This window comes from Lagenorhynchus albirostris, chromosome 20 (assembly GCF_949774975.1).
Source record: "Lagenorhynchus albirostris chromosome 20, mLagAlb1.1, whole genome shotgun sequence".
NCBI classification, from domain to species: Eukaryota; Metazoa; Chordata; class Mammalia; order Artiodactyla; family Delphinidae; genus Lagenorhynchus; species Lagenorhynchus albirostris.
The window spans coordinates 29,949,203-29,962,341 of record NC_083114.1 but is presented as its reverse complement, the minus strand read 5'-3'; the positions used below and the strand labels follow the sequence as shown (position 1 = coordinate 29,962,341).

Genomic DNA, 13,139 nt, shown 5'->3' with positions numbered 1-13,139 from the left:
ACCCGTGAGAAATCAGGGCAGGTCTCTTGACGCCCATGAATCACTGCAACGCCTCCTGCCTGGCACATGGCCTCTGGGCCTGTCCCCTCAGTGCACATTCCACTTGGCAGCCAGTGAGCTTCCTAAAATGAACTCCGACCATGCACTTCAGGGCCTTCGTGGCTCCCTGGAGCCTTCAGGACAAGAACTTCTCAGGAGGTCAGCAAGAGCGTTGTGTCCTGGGCCTCTGCCTGCCGTATCAGCCTCATCCTGCCCCACCCTGTCCCCCATGGTGGAACTGTCTGGACGAAGCCCACCTGTGTCGAGGCTTTTGCTGTGTCATCCTCTGGGTCCAGAATGCTCTTCCTCCCTGTGTGCAACTTATAAACATTCTTCAAGACAGTCTCAAGCACCAATTCCTCAAAAAAGCCTTCTCTGATGCTCCCAAAGAGCCCTGCACAAGGTTGTTGGGCTGCCATCGGTCTGCATCCCCCTGTGCTCACGGAGGAAAGGGCCTTTGCTCAACGGAGGGCACCCAACGGCCAGCACAGTACCTGTCATGTGCGGGGGCTCGGTACCTACTCATTGAGCAAATGCCTGAGTGAAAGGTCAGCAATAAACCTGCAGAGGCCACTGGGTAAACAGCACTCATTTGTAAGTCAAGAGACCTGACAACTAGAGTTTTCTGAGCTGTGCCACACTGCTGCCCTAGGCAAAGTTATTTCCTTCCCAGACCTCCATCTTTCTCATCTGTGCTATGAGGAACTTGTATTAAATGTCTCTTACCTCTTGGGCTCTGACAATTCCCTTAAAAGAGTAAAGGAACACTAATCGTCAGAGTTGATGAGGGCGATGGGGAACAGGTGCTCCCACGCGTGGCTGATGGGAGGGTGAAAGCCTTATAAACGTGGATACCCAAATATGCAGCAATTTTACCTCTAGGACTTTTTACCTAAGGAAATAACTGAAGATGCGACTAGAGATTTAACTCCATGGATAACGACCCTAGTACTGCTTATAACAGTGAAAATAGGAAATGACCCGAGTATCTAACGAGAGAGGATTAGTGAATAAAACATAGTATTTCATACCAAATATTACGCAGACATAGAAACGAAATAAATCTTTTTATTGACAGAGAGATGTCCAGGCTAAATTACGTATTAAAAGTAGATTGTAGGGGCTTCCCTGGTGGCACAGTGGTTAAGAATCCGGCTGCCAATGCAGGGGACACGGGTTCGAGCCCTGGTCTGGGAAGATCCCACGTGCTGCGGAGCAACTAAGTCCTTGTGTCACAACTACTGAGGCTGCGCTCTAGGGCCCGCGAGCCACAACTACCGAAGCCCGCACGCCTAGAGCCCGTGCTCCGCAACGGAGAGTAGCCCCCGCTTGCCGCAACTAGAGAAAGCCTGCGCACAGCAACGAAGACCCAACACAGCCAAAAATAAATAAATAAAATTAAAAAAAAAGTAGATTGTAAAATAATATTTAAAGTAATAGTAAATATTAAAAATAATATATATTTTTGGCCTCACCACGTGGCTTGTGGGATCTTAGTTCCCTGACCAGGGATTGAACCCGGGCCATGGCATGAAAGCGCCAAGTCCTAACCATTGGACTGCCAGGGAATTCCCCTAAAGTATGTTCTTATCACTGCTTAAAATACATATTATATCTACATATAGGATATAAAATTATGAAATGGGGTTATTGGTGAGTGGTGGGATTATGGGAAATTATTTTCCTTCCTGCTTCTTATTTATGTGAAAGATGGCAAACCTGGAAAGAAAAAAAATTACACATAACCTCACCTGATTGTAAATATTTTATTTACTTATTCTATAACATTTCATGTATGGAAATATATGTTACTTACAGGATGAAAAAAGAAGTATTTTCAAAAGCCTATAAAATTCTAGAACCTGATTCACAAAGAGCCATTCGTCCAAGTTCACCCATAGCAAGTACCTGGCAGAACAAGGCTGGAAGAATGGCCTCCCCTCTCATGGGCCCCTGGACTCTGCTTCCTGGCAGATGACAGGATCACTGGGCACATTGGGAAGATGTCTCTGTCCCCTGTTCCTTGGCCAAGATGTGGTCTGGGCATAGAAGGCGAGAGTGAGTGCAGGAGGGTATCTGAAGGTAGGAGGTGTGGGTAGACCAAACAGGACATGGGGGCCACGGCTGGCACGTGCCCAGCCTGACGAGGGCACAGGGAGGTGGACAGACACAGTCATTAGTCGTAGGGTACCTTTTCCTGCTGCGGAATGGCAGTCCCTTGGCCAGTCTTCCCCAGGGCTTCTCCCTCTTCTATTTCAAAAGTTTAATGCAAATCCTAACGACACTGATCTTGTCCCTGGGAGGCACTGGGCTGTGTCACCCAACTGACCACTAACCACAACCAGCTCGCTTCTCTCCTCGTTCCTGAAATCTGGGGGCAGATGGTGGGGATGTTGGAGACAGCCCCCTACCAAAAGCCAAGAGGAAAGGGGATGAAGAGAGGGATAGAGGAAGTTAACCTTGGTCCTCAGCCCACGGCCCCCAGGGTCTTCTTTCCTGTGAAGCCCAACGGTCCCCAGCCAGATTTCCTGTCCCTTTAGCCTTCTCCAAGAATGGAGGGCTGCCCATCAAGGTTGGCCACGGGGTCAGGTTACTGTTAGGGGTGGGGCAAGGTGCCCTGAGGCAGATCGGGCCATCATCACTCCAGGTCTCTCCTTCACCTTCTGTTTCCCATAATTCCTTAGGTTGTCAGTTCCTAACTTTTGTCCCTTTCAAAGGAACCTTGGAGACTCAGTTGAACCAGAATTTTGGAGGGGGTGCGGTTAGTTGTCTGCACCCCCTGGGGACAGCACTGGTCTAGGCACACAGTGGGGAGCTGAGAAACTCTGGGGGTGCTAAGTTCAAAGGCCGAAGACAGTTCTGGTCCCTCCTCTCCTGCCCGTATCACCCATATCAGAGAACTCTTTCTAAGCACCCCGGGCCCAGGCGGGGAGGAGAGAGAGTTCAGTCTCCAGGGGCGGGCCTCATCTGCCCTGCCCCTCCCCCAGCTTGGAGGACATAAAAGCCCAGATTTAGCTAAGAGGTGATGTCACTGCCAGCTGGAGCACGGGAACTTTGGAGGTAGGGTCCTGGACTCCGTCTGTTGGCAGAACCCACTGAGGGGGCACTGGGGGGTGACGGTGGGAGTGAGGGGCCTGGGAGGAGAGGGACATGGGGCTCTCTTCTCCCTAAATGCCCTGTGGGCTTTGGACACTTACTGGGCTTGGGGTCTTGCTGCAGAGATGAAGCTGCCCCTGGGCCTAGCAGGACTCCTGGTCATTCTAGCCATGCCCCAGCCTTCTGAGGGTGCCGCCCCAGGTAACAGTTCAGAAGGAAGGGAAAAGCTGGTGTGTTGGGGGAGGTTCTGAGTCCCCGGGATGCCTTTCCTCAGTGTAAGTCACCCGGGCTCTAGGGCCTGATGGGGGCTTTGGGCCCATTCCTGACCTCGTGACCCCTGTTCTGGGCAGCTGTCCTGGGGGAAGTGGAGACCTCAGTGGTGCTGACCTGCATGGAGGAGGCCAAGCGGCTAGTGGACAAAGCCTACAAGGAGCGGCGGGAAAGGTGGGGCGCCGGGGTACGGCGTGGCTCTGGGCAAGGCTGTCTCAGGCCTTTCAGAGAAGGAACAGACAGTGGGGAATTTGTGGCTGGGCGTGGGGCCCTCTGTCTGTCAGTCTTTTTTTTTTTTTTTTTTTGCGGTACGCGGGCCTCTCACTGTTGTGGCCTCTCCCGTTGCGGAGCACAGGCTCCGGACGCGCAGGCTCAGCGGCCATGGCTCACGGGCCCCGGACCGGGGCACGAACCCTTGTCCCCTGCATCGGCAGGTGGACTCTCAACCACTGCGCCACCAGGGAAGCCCTGTCAGTCTTTTTATCTCTGGGTGCGAGAACATTTTCCAAACCATGCCTCCCGTGGCCTGGCCTCTGGGCACCCAGGTCCAAACCCCGTTTAAAAAGAGAAACCTGCTTCCTAACTGTGGGTCTGTCTACACTGTCCTCTGTGTCCAGAACCCTGGGCTGGGGCTGTGCTGAGTGTCTCTGCCTCCCTTCTCTGGCCCTCCCTCCTCCCTCCCCCAAGCAGCATCAAGCGGCGGCTTCACAGTGGCTCGGCCAGCCCCATGGACCTCCTGTCCTACTTCAAGCAGCCAGTGGCAGCCACCAGGACAGCTGTGAGGGCAGCTGACTACCTGCACGTGGCCCTAGGCCTGCTGGAGAGGAAGCTGCGGCCCCTGTGGCCAGGCCGCTTCAATGTCACGGGTACCATTCCCTCTACATCCCCAGACCCTCGCTCAATCCCAGTGGCTCCCCCAACCCCTCTTTCCAGGGGGTCTCAGCAGGCATCCTAGCGTCCCCTCCATGTCCTCAGATCACACCCCCTAACCGAGGCTCCCCAGCAGAGGATAGAAAATAGGGTCTCAGCTCCCACTCGCCCCCTACTTTCCCGGCCCCGCAGACGTGCTGACACCTGCCCAGCTGAATCTGCTGTCCAAGACTAGCGGCTGCGCCTACCAGGACCTGGGGGTGAGGTGCCCAGAGGAGGACCAGTACCGAACCATCACCGGGCAGTGCAACAACAGGTGCGGCCGCTGGGGACCTCCCCTCGGCGGGCGGGTGGTGGCTAGAGGAGGGTGGTCCTGGCCACATGGCGTCAGCGCCCTGTTCCCCCACCCCTGCAGGCGCAGCCCCACGCTAGGGGCCTCCAACCGCGCCTTTGCGCGCTGGCTGCCGGCGGAGTACGAGGATGGCTTCTCCCTGCCCTTCGGCTGGACGCCCGGGGTCAAGCGCAACGGCTTCCCGGTGCCCCTGGTGAGCCCTGGCCCGCGGAGTGGGAGAGGCCCGGCCGAGGCCAGGGCCCCTGACTCCCCGTGTCCCGCAGGCTCGCGCCGTCTCGAACGACATCGTGCGCTTCCCCACGGAGAACCTGACCCCGGACCAGGAGCGCTCGCTCATGTTCATGCAGTGGGGCCAGCTGCTCGACCACGACCTCGACTTCACCCCCGAGCCAGCCGCCCGTGTCTCCTTCCTCACTGGCATCAACTGCGAGACCAGCTGCCTGCAGCAGCCTCCCTGCTTCCCGCTCAAGGTACTCCCTCCCTGCCCCACCGGCCAGCCTGCCGGGTCGCGGGAGGGGCAGCGTTCCCGGAAGGGAACACCTCCCTCCCTGCCCAGCCTTCCTTCCCTGGCTCCCAGCAAGGCTGGCCCTGAGCCCCCATCCCCCGCCACTCTGGGCTAGGGACCTTCCCACCGTCCCTCAAACCTCTGTGTGCAGGTGCCGGGGGCTCAGTCCTCCTCCCTCCCCACTCACGGGCTCCCTCTCCCCAAGCCCACATCACACAGAGGCTGGGTTTTGGGGTTGGAGCAGGGCTGAGAGTGGGCTGGTTGGTCGAGGCACGTGCAGAGTAGGTAGACGAGGGGAGAAAGAAGGAAGGAGGATCCGAGAGAGAGGGAGAGAGACACAGGGGCCAGAGTGAGAGAGAGGAAGGGGAAAGGGAGAGGAGGCCCCCGGAGAGTGTAGAGACCAGATCTAGAGAACAGAGGAGGGAGGAGCAGAGACAGAAAAGAGGAGAGAAAGGAGGTTTGGGGGGAGGGGTCAGAGGACTGGCCACACCCCCTTCAGCGGGCCCCACATCCCCCACGCCAGCATCCTACTCGTCACCCCTCCAGCGTGGAGGCGCTCTGCTGGTGGAAACTCAGGCTGATCCCCTGGGGGCCTTGAGACGCCTTCCTGCCGGCCGAGGGGGCCGAGGAGCTCCATTTTAGTATCTGGGTTGCCGCCTCTGGTCCTGGGCTCTAGGCTGCTTCCGAGGTGGGAATTAAGGCCTTCAGGAGGGTGGGCGGGGGAAAGCCACTCCTGATCTCTGTCCCTGTCCTCGGCGCGCCCGCCGGGCCTCTCTCTGTGCCGCAGATCCCGCCCGATGACCCCCGCATCAAGAACCAACGCGACTGCATCCCTTTCTTCCGCTCCAGCCCGGCCTGCAAAGGGAGCAACATCACCGTCCGCAACCAGATCAATGCGCTCACCTCCTTCGTGGACGCCAGCATGGTGTACGGCAGCGAGGACCCCTTGGCCATGAAGCTGCGCAACCTGACCAACCAGCTGGGGCTGCTGGCCGTCAACACCCGCTTCCATGACAACGGTCGGGCCCTGCTGCCCTTTGACAACCTGCACGATGACCCGTGCCTGCTCACCAACCGCACCGCGAACATCCCCTGCTTCCTGGCAGGTCAGTCTTGGACAGGGACCTGGGCTGACGCAGGGGCGCCCCCCTACCGGAGCCACAGCGGGCCCGTTTGAGAGCCCCTTGTGGGTTTGCATTTAGAGAGACTGTCCTCATCAACTTCATGATATTAATCCAGTTGCCTTGGTAACAAGTTGGATGGAGCCAGAGAGGCGAAACAGAAACAAAACCCCAAACCAACAAAAACAATAACCCCAGACCTAAGAAGGAGACTCAGGGCTGGCCAAGGAGCGAGCCTCTGTCCATCTGTTCAGCCCTTTCTCGGTCGCTCTCTTTCCCTCTGGACTCTGGGAGAGAGGAAAGTTGAGTCCTCCAGGAACAGGGAACTGAAGGGACAGAGAGCAACATGGCACCCTCACCCTCTAGAATCACAGTATCCAATATGGTAGCCACTAGCCACACATGGCTATTTTCATTTACGTGTAAGTTAATTTAAATGAACTTAAATTAAAAACAAGATTCCTCCACTGCGCTAGCTACATTTCAAATGCTCAACAGCCTCGTAGGCTAGTGGCTTCCATATAGGACAGCTCAAATGTAGAACATTTCCATCTTCATGTTCTATTGGACAGAGCTGCTCCAGCACATCACCGCCTATCCACCTTGATTCCCTGTAATGAGAGAGGGTGGGATTTTCGATTTAAACAGCTGGCATTCCTGGGGATGTGGTTGGGGCAATGATGGTGGTAGTGCCCAGAAATTTTACACTTTTACGTTTAAACCCAACAGTGGGTCTGAGGCCTTTCTTTCTCCACCTCCTGGTGGCTCCTGATGGGTGGGCCCTGGGGAGGAGAATCAAGGTCAGCACCAGTGTGGGCTTTTCTGGGCTAATGGGGGAAGAGCAGCACTCCTTGGCCTCCTCATGGGGTTGAGCCACATGTTCCCAGCCTGGATGGTCGTGACCTCTGTCAGGTTGTGGGAAGAAAAGCTGCTCTCAGAGAATATCCTTCTCGACAAACTTTAGAGCTGTGGAGGACTGAACCCAGGGTCCTGCAGAAATGGGCTTGGCCCTAACCCTCTGGTACTTCCAGAGCAGGTTTAGGGGAGGACTTGAGGGATCAGAGGGTCACACTTCATTCTTTTGCACAGTCTCAGGGGTGGACTTCAAACATCCTGTGCCCTGGCTCCCTGCCCTGAGTAGGCTGCACAATTAGCATGCAGTAAGGTGCGGATGGCAGTTCTGAACAGATGGTACTGGCTTTCTAGAGTCCTGTGTTAAGAAGGATTCTGAGGTTGCATCCAATTTTAGCAGGAGAGAGGGCTGTGATCATTCACTGTGTCTCACATGGACAGGAAAATAGGGAGAGCCAACGTGCATGCTACTTTCTGGCCTTCCCTGAATCAAGAGAATAAGTCAATCAAGCTGTATTCATGGATCTCCTATTTTGTACCAGGCACTGTGTTAAACCCCATGTGTCTAGGTATACATTGGGTGGGAGGGTCAGATACAAAAAGGCATAAGCCATGGTCCTTGTCCTCAAGGTGCTACCAGTCTCAGGTGTGGGAAGGTGGCAAGTCTTGTGTCAGATCTGGTGCTTAGTGAATGAGCATCTCTGACCAGCAGTGCCACTAAAGAGAGGAAGAGCTATTATGGTGGACCAGGGCATCAAGGCAGGCTTCCTAGAGGAGGTGTAAACTGAGCATGGCGTGGAAAGATGGGTGCAGAGGAGGGCTGGGTAGGGGGCATTTGAGGCCTTGGCTTGGGAGAGAGTTTCAGTGGAGCAAGTCCTTTCTGGGAGGGAGGTCTTAGGAATGACAGTAGCTCTTGCTTCCCCAAGGGGACAGCCGCTCAAGTGAGATGCCTGAGCTCACCTCCATGCACACACTCTTTCTGCGGGAGCACAACCGGCTGGCCACAGAGCTCAAGCGCCTGAACCCCTGCTGGAATGGAGAGAAGCTCTATCAGGAAGCCCGAAAGATCGTGGGAGCCATGGTCCAGGTAGGCGGTCCTGCGCGTCAGTGATGCCAGGGGTCGGCAGACTTGGGATCCAGACATGCCTTTGCCACATCTTATCAGTGCAAATTAACCCTCATGAGCTTCAGTTTCTTCATCCATGATACTGTAAGGATTAAAGGACACATATGAAAACACCTGGCAGATACTAAGCACCTGACAAGGGTCACTTGCCTTCCAACGCCTCTTTCCCAGGCTTGCTGACCTTTCTACTGATACTTTCCTGTCCCCCAGGAATGGTACTGGGAGGTTTAAACAGGTGGTTCTAAAGTGCCTGGCGCACAGTAGCTGTTCAGTAAATGCTTCTCCTTTCCTTCATCTCATCATCACCCTTGGCTCCTTTGCACACCTTCTCTTCTTTAGAGCTCTATCACAGGTCACCTGCTCTCCTTATCCTCGCTTATCCATGAGGGGGTGTTCTCTGAACTTTTTTTGAAATGTTTAAATGCTTTATTTATTTATTTATTGGCCGCACTACATGGCTTGCGGAATCTTAGTTCCCCGACCAGGGATTGAACTCATGCCCCCTGCAGTGGAAGCAGAGGGTCCTAACCACTGGACCTCCAGGGGATTTCCCTTCTCCCAACTTTTGATGCTCCAGCATCCCCATTGTCTCCCCAAGACATAAACACACACACACACACACATACACACACACACACACACACACACACACACACACACACACACACGCACATGCACACCCCTTGTTAATACTCCTTGACCCTGGAGGAGAGAGAGTTGCTGGAGCTGAGGATGAGTTTTCAATTTGTACTAAGAAAGTGAGATTCATTTAAACCTCAGAGGAAATTCCAGAGTCTAGAATCTAGAGTGGGACTGTTCCATCTCTTTTCTTTTCACTGGGAGAAAGCATCTAGGGTGGCCCTTTTCCATTTTGCTTCCCCTCCTCCTACAGGCAATATATTGAACCCTACTGTGAGCCAGGCACTTGCTGGGCACTGAGTAATTTCAAGAGAAATGAGACACCACCCTTGCCCTCAAGGAGCTAATAAGTTTGTAGGAGAAATGGGACCATGGGTAACAAGGGCAAGGGAGCTACTGCAAGGAGTAACAAAGCCCTTTTTTTATGTAATACGTTAGGGCAGAGAGCAGCATAATTACCCGTAATTTACATTTGAGGAACTGGGGCTCAGAGAGGTTAATAACTGGCCCAAGGGCACACAGCAGGCAAGCACTAGAGCTCTGTTTATGCCATGCGGTGCCACTCTGTGAGACTCAGCTCTAGTGCTGTGGGAGGCAAATCTCTGGCCTTATACGAGGGAGGGATCCCCTGAGTCAGGAGCAGGTGAAGAATCTGCTGGGCGGGATGAGTGGAGAGGCTGCTCTGCGTGACTTTTCTTTAGATCATCACTTACCGAGATTACTTGCCCCTGGTGCTGGGGCCGGAGGCCATGAGGAAGTACCTGCCCGAGTACCGCTCCTACAATGACTCGGTGGACCCGCGCATCGCCAACGTCTTCACCAACGCCTTCCGCTATGGCCACACCCTCATCCAGCCCTTCATGTTCCGCCTGAACGATCAGTACCAGCCTATGCAGCCCAACCCTCGTGTTCCGCTCAGCAAGGTCTTTTTTGCCAGCTGGAGGGTTGTGCTGGAAGGTGAGCAGGACCTAAGCCAGGAGTGAGTTAGCTGGCAGCCGAGGGTGGGATGGGGGTGGGCTTCGTCACAGGGAACTAGGGTGGACCAGATCCTCTTTCCTTCCATCTTTGGGGATCTGATCTGACTCTCCAGCCTCTGACTTTCAAGCAAAGCTCACCTGACTCTGGTGAACTCTGGTGGAGATGGCTTGTAGGAGCTGGCTCCTTCCTGTGTGTTGTACTGAATAATCCTCAGTGACCCAGGAGGCCAGGGGCTGGGAGCACCTGAGCCTTGCCAGTCTGAATGGCATTACCCCCCGAGACCTCAAAGCCTCAGTGAGGACCTGCCCGCTGGGGACACCTTGGCACCAGAGCCGCACATGCCCAGCCCTGTTCTGCAATCCCCCCGGTTCTGCGTGACTCTGGTCTGAGCTCTGATACCGAGCCAGATCCTTCCCCCAACCTTGCTCCTCTCGCCCCAGGTGGCATCGACCCCATCCTCCGGGGCCTCATGGCCACCCCTGCGAAGCTGAATCTGCAGAACCAAATCGCGGTGGATGAGATCCGGGAGCGGCTGTTTGAGCAGGTCATGAGGATCGGGCTGGACCTGCCCGCTCTAAACATGCAGCGCAGCCGGGACCACGGCCTCCCAGGTGAGGGCCCCGCCCCTCCCCACCTCCCACTCCAGGGCCTGCCCTCTCCAGTGCCCCCAGCTGCCCAGGGCTCCCCCGAACCCCCAGAACGTTGCTCTTAGGATGCGGTCTGAGGTCAGGCCCCTACCTCTCCCTGGGCCCATCTGCCCCATTTCCAGCACCTCCCACCTCCTTTGTGTTGCTGTAACCCTCCAACTTAGAGCATCATCGTAATAACCACAAGCCCCTGCCCACAGTCTCAAAATCTGTCTCCATCTCATTTCACTTTGCTTCATTTTACATGAATTCTGAGGGGAAGAGATTATTATCACCTCCATTTTACTGATGAGGAAACCGAGGCTCGGAGAAATTCAGAATCTGCCCAGGTTCTCCAGCCACGTCCATGACAGAGCTGGAATGGGAGCCCAGATCAGCCTCACGCCACGCCCGTGCCTGTGTCATAGGACAGCTGGTGTGGCCGATCCTTCTAGACACACTGCACCCATCACGGGTCTGAGATCTCCACAGGGGGCCGGGAGATGCCAGCAGGAGTTATGGCGATTGAGGATTTACCGTAGGGTGGGAGGACAGGGGAGAAAGAGAGGCTCCTGGAGAGACCCAGCTGTCCCCAGGCCCCTGGAGAGGCCACAGGGTTCCCTGTGGGGTTTATAGCCTGGTGGCAGCCCCTCTGTGTCCTCCCCTCCCTCAGGTACCTCAGTACGTGGCCTCGCTGTGTTGGGAAGGTGGCCTTTCTGGGACCCACCCACGGGCGTCTCTCCCCTCCCCCCATACAGGCTACAATGCCTGGAGGCGCTTCTGCGGGCTTCCGCAGCCCAGCACGGTGGGCGAGCTGGGCACGGTCCTGAAGAACCTGGACCTGGCGAGGAAGCTGATGGCCCAGTACGGCACGCCCAACAACATCGACATCTGGATGGGTGGTGTGGCCGAGCCCCTGAACAGCAAAGGCCGCGTGGGCCTGCTGCTCGCCTGCCTCATCGGGACCCAGTTCAGGAAGCTCCGCGATGGCGATCGGTGAGGACGGAGGCCGAGGGGCTCGGGCCCGCTGCGCGGCGGTGGGCCTGTCCCTTACCCTCGGGGGCCCCAGCTTCCTCCTGCTAGAAGGAGTGCGTTCTGGGGAGCCTCAGGGTCATCCCTAATGCGCCCTGAATCTGTTGGGGGCGCAGCAAGGAGGCACCTGGACCCCTGGTTGTAAAGGAGGGAAGAGAGAAAATGCCACTCGTAGTCACTTCTTCTCCGGGTCCCGGGCCGCCGCCACGGCACCACCGATCTCTGTTGAAAGGTCCCATCCTCGCTTTCCCACGGCTGCTCCTGGGGTCCTGACATCTATCACACCCAGTTCTACCCTAGCCTGAATCGCGCCTTTGGGATCACTTTTAAAAGGTGTCCCACTCCAGGTGGACAAATTATAAACCACCCCCAAGGGCCTTTCTCCCCACGTGGATGTAGCCCTGGCTACATTGTGAATGAGTGGGGGCCTGGCTCCCGGTCTGTCATCAGCGGTGCCCGGAGGCTGCTGGGGCGTGGGCGGGGGAGGCAGCTGGGCAGCTGTGAGTGGGGATCTATTTGTTTGAACCCCCCTGGGCTGCCTGAGGGCCTGGAGCTCCCCCGTGCTGTGGGGCCGGTGTCTGCCGTGGTCCTCTGTCATCCGGGAGCATCTCCAGCCAGTGGATGGCCTCCCGGCCCAGGAGGGCCTCAGGCACGATGGCCAGCAGTGTTCCCGTGCAGGTTTTGGTGGCAGAACAAGGGCGTGTTCAGCCCGCAGCAACAGCAGGCCCTGGCCAAGGTCTCCTTGCCCCGCACCATCTGTGACAACACAGGCATCACCGTCGTGTCCAAGAACATCTTCGAGTCCAACACGTTCCCTCGGGACTTTGTCAACTGCAGTGCACTCCCTGCGTTGGACTTGGGCTCCTGGAGGGACAGGGACTAGAGGCTGGGTAAGGGGGTGCAGTGGTGAGGTGAAGGTTGGGCATACCTGGGCTGGCCAATTGGAACCACAGAGATCTCCCTTCCCTAGGTGGGCCCATCCCTGTTCTGGGTGCCAGCCAGAAAAACCAGTGACTAGACATTCATTCATGTGTGTGTGTGTGTGTACGTGCGCAGTGAATATAAATTGCATTTTGTGTGTGTGTGTGAACATGGGTAGTATTTTGTGTGCGTTGGGTTCAAATCCTGCCTCTGCAGCTCACCAGCTATGTGACCTTGAACAAGTTCCTCAACCTTTGCTAAGCCTGAATTTTCTTCTCTGTAAATAACAACTATCACGGCTCCTTAGAAGGTCCATTTGCATTCTCTAGTACTCGGTTTATTGAGCACTTACTACCTGCCAGGCACTGTGCTAGGCATGGGAAACATACAGAAAAAGTCAGACACCATTTCTGCCCTCACGGAGCTTATACCTTGAGAGGGTCCGGGTAGCAGAGGTGAACCAGCGACCCCAGAGGAGTGGCTAGTAGCAGTGGGGCTGTGGGTGGTGGTTGAGTTATGGGCCCTTGCGAGCCAGGCTCAGTCCCTGGCTGCCCTTTGTCTTCCTTACTCTCTTCTCTTGCTTTTTCACAGGAGCCTGCCTGGAGAGGGACTGGGGCCCACTGGCCCTTTTGTACCATTTGTTTGTACCTGATGATTATGAGAATAAAACATCACTGATGGGGATCTTTGCTGTGTCTGCAGTGGGGCTGGA

At 55.9% G+C, this 13,139-nt stretch overlaps 1 protein-coding gene across 1 annotated transcript; it reads left to right on the top strand.

Annotated features, from left to right (window-relative positions):
* Positions 1-3,242: 3,242 nt before the first annotated feature.
* On the top strand, positions 3,243-13,097 carry MPO (myeloperoxidase). Its single transcript, XM_060133526.1, has 13 exons — positions 3,243-3,336; positions 3,486-3,579; positions 4,096-4,271; positions 4,468-4,591; positions 4,691-4,820; positions 4,891-5,097; positions 5,920-6,238; positions 8,032-8,192; positions 9,572-9,827; positions 10,289-10,459; positions 11,233-11,470; positions 12,185-12,396; positions 13,019-13,097. Exons 1-12 carry the CDS (start codon positions 3,261-3,263, stop codon positions 12,387-12,389), a joined length of 2,157 nt encoding a protein of 718 aa, XP_059989509.1. The 5' UTR covers positions 3,243-3,260; the 3' UTR covers positions 12,390-12,396; positions 13,019-13,097.
* Positions 13,098-13,139: the final 42 nt, after the last annotated feature.

Bases quoted from the DNA above. Each gene is read 5' to 3' on its own strand.
- MPO (XM_060133526.1), top strand. From the start codon at position 3,261: ATGAAGCTGCCCCTGGGCCTAGCAGGACTCCTGGTCATTCTAGCCATG. The intron at 4,272-4,467 runs GTACCATTCCCT...CCGGCCCCGCAG, and splicing joins AGGCCGCTTCAATGTCACGG to ACGTGCTGACACCTGCCCAG. The intron at 9,828-10,288 runs GTGAGCAGGACC...CTCTCGCCCCAG, and splicing joins CTGGAGGGTTGTGCTGGAAG to GTGGCATCGACCCCATCCTC.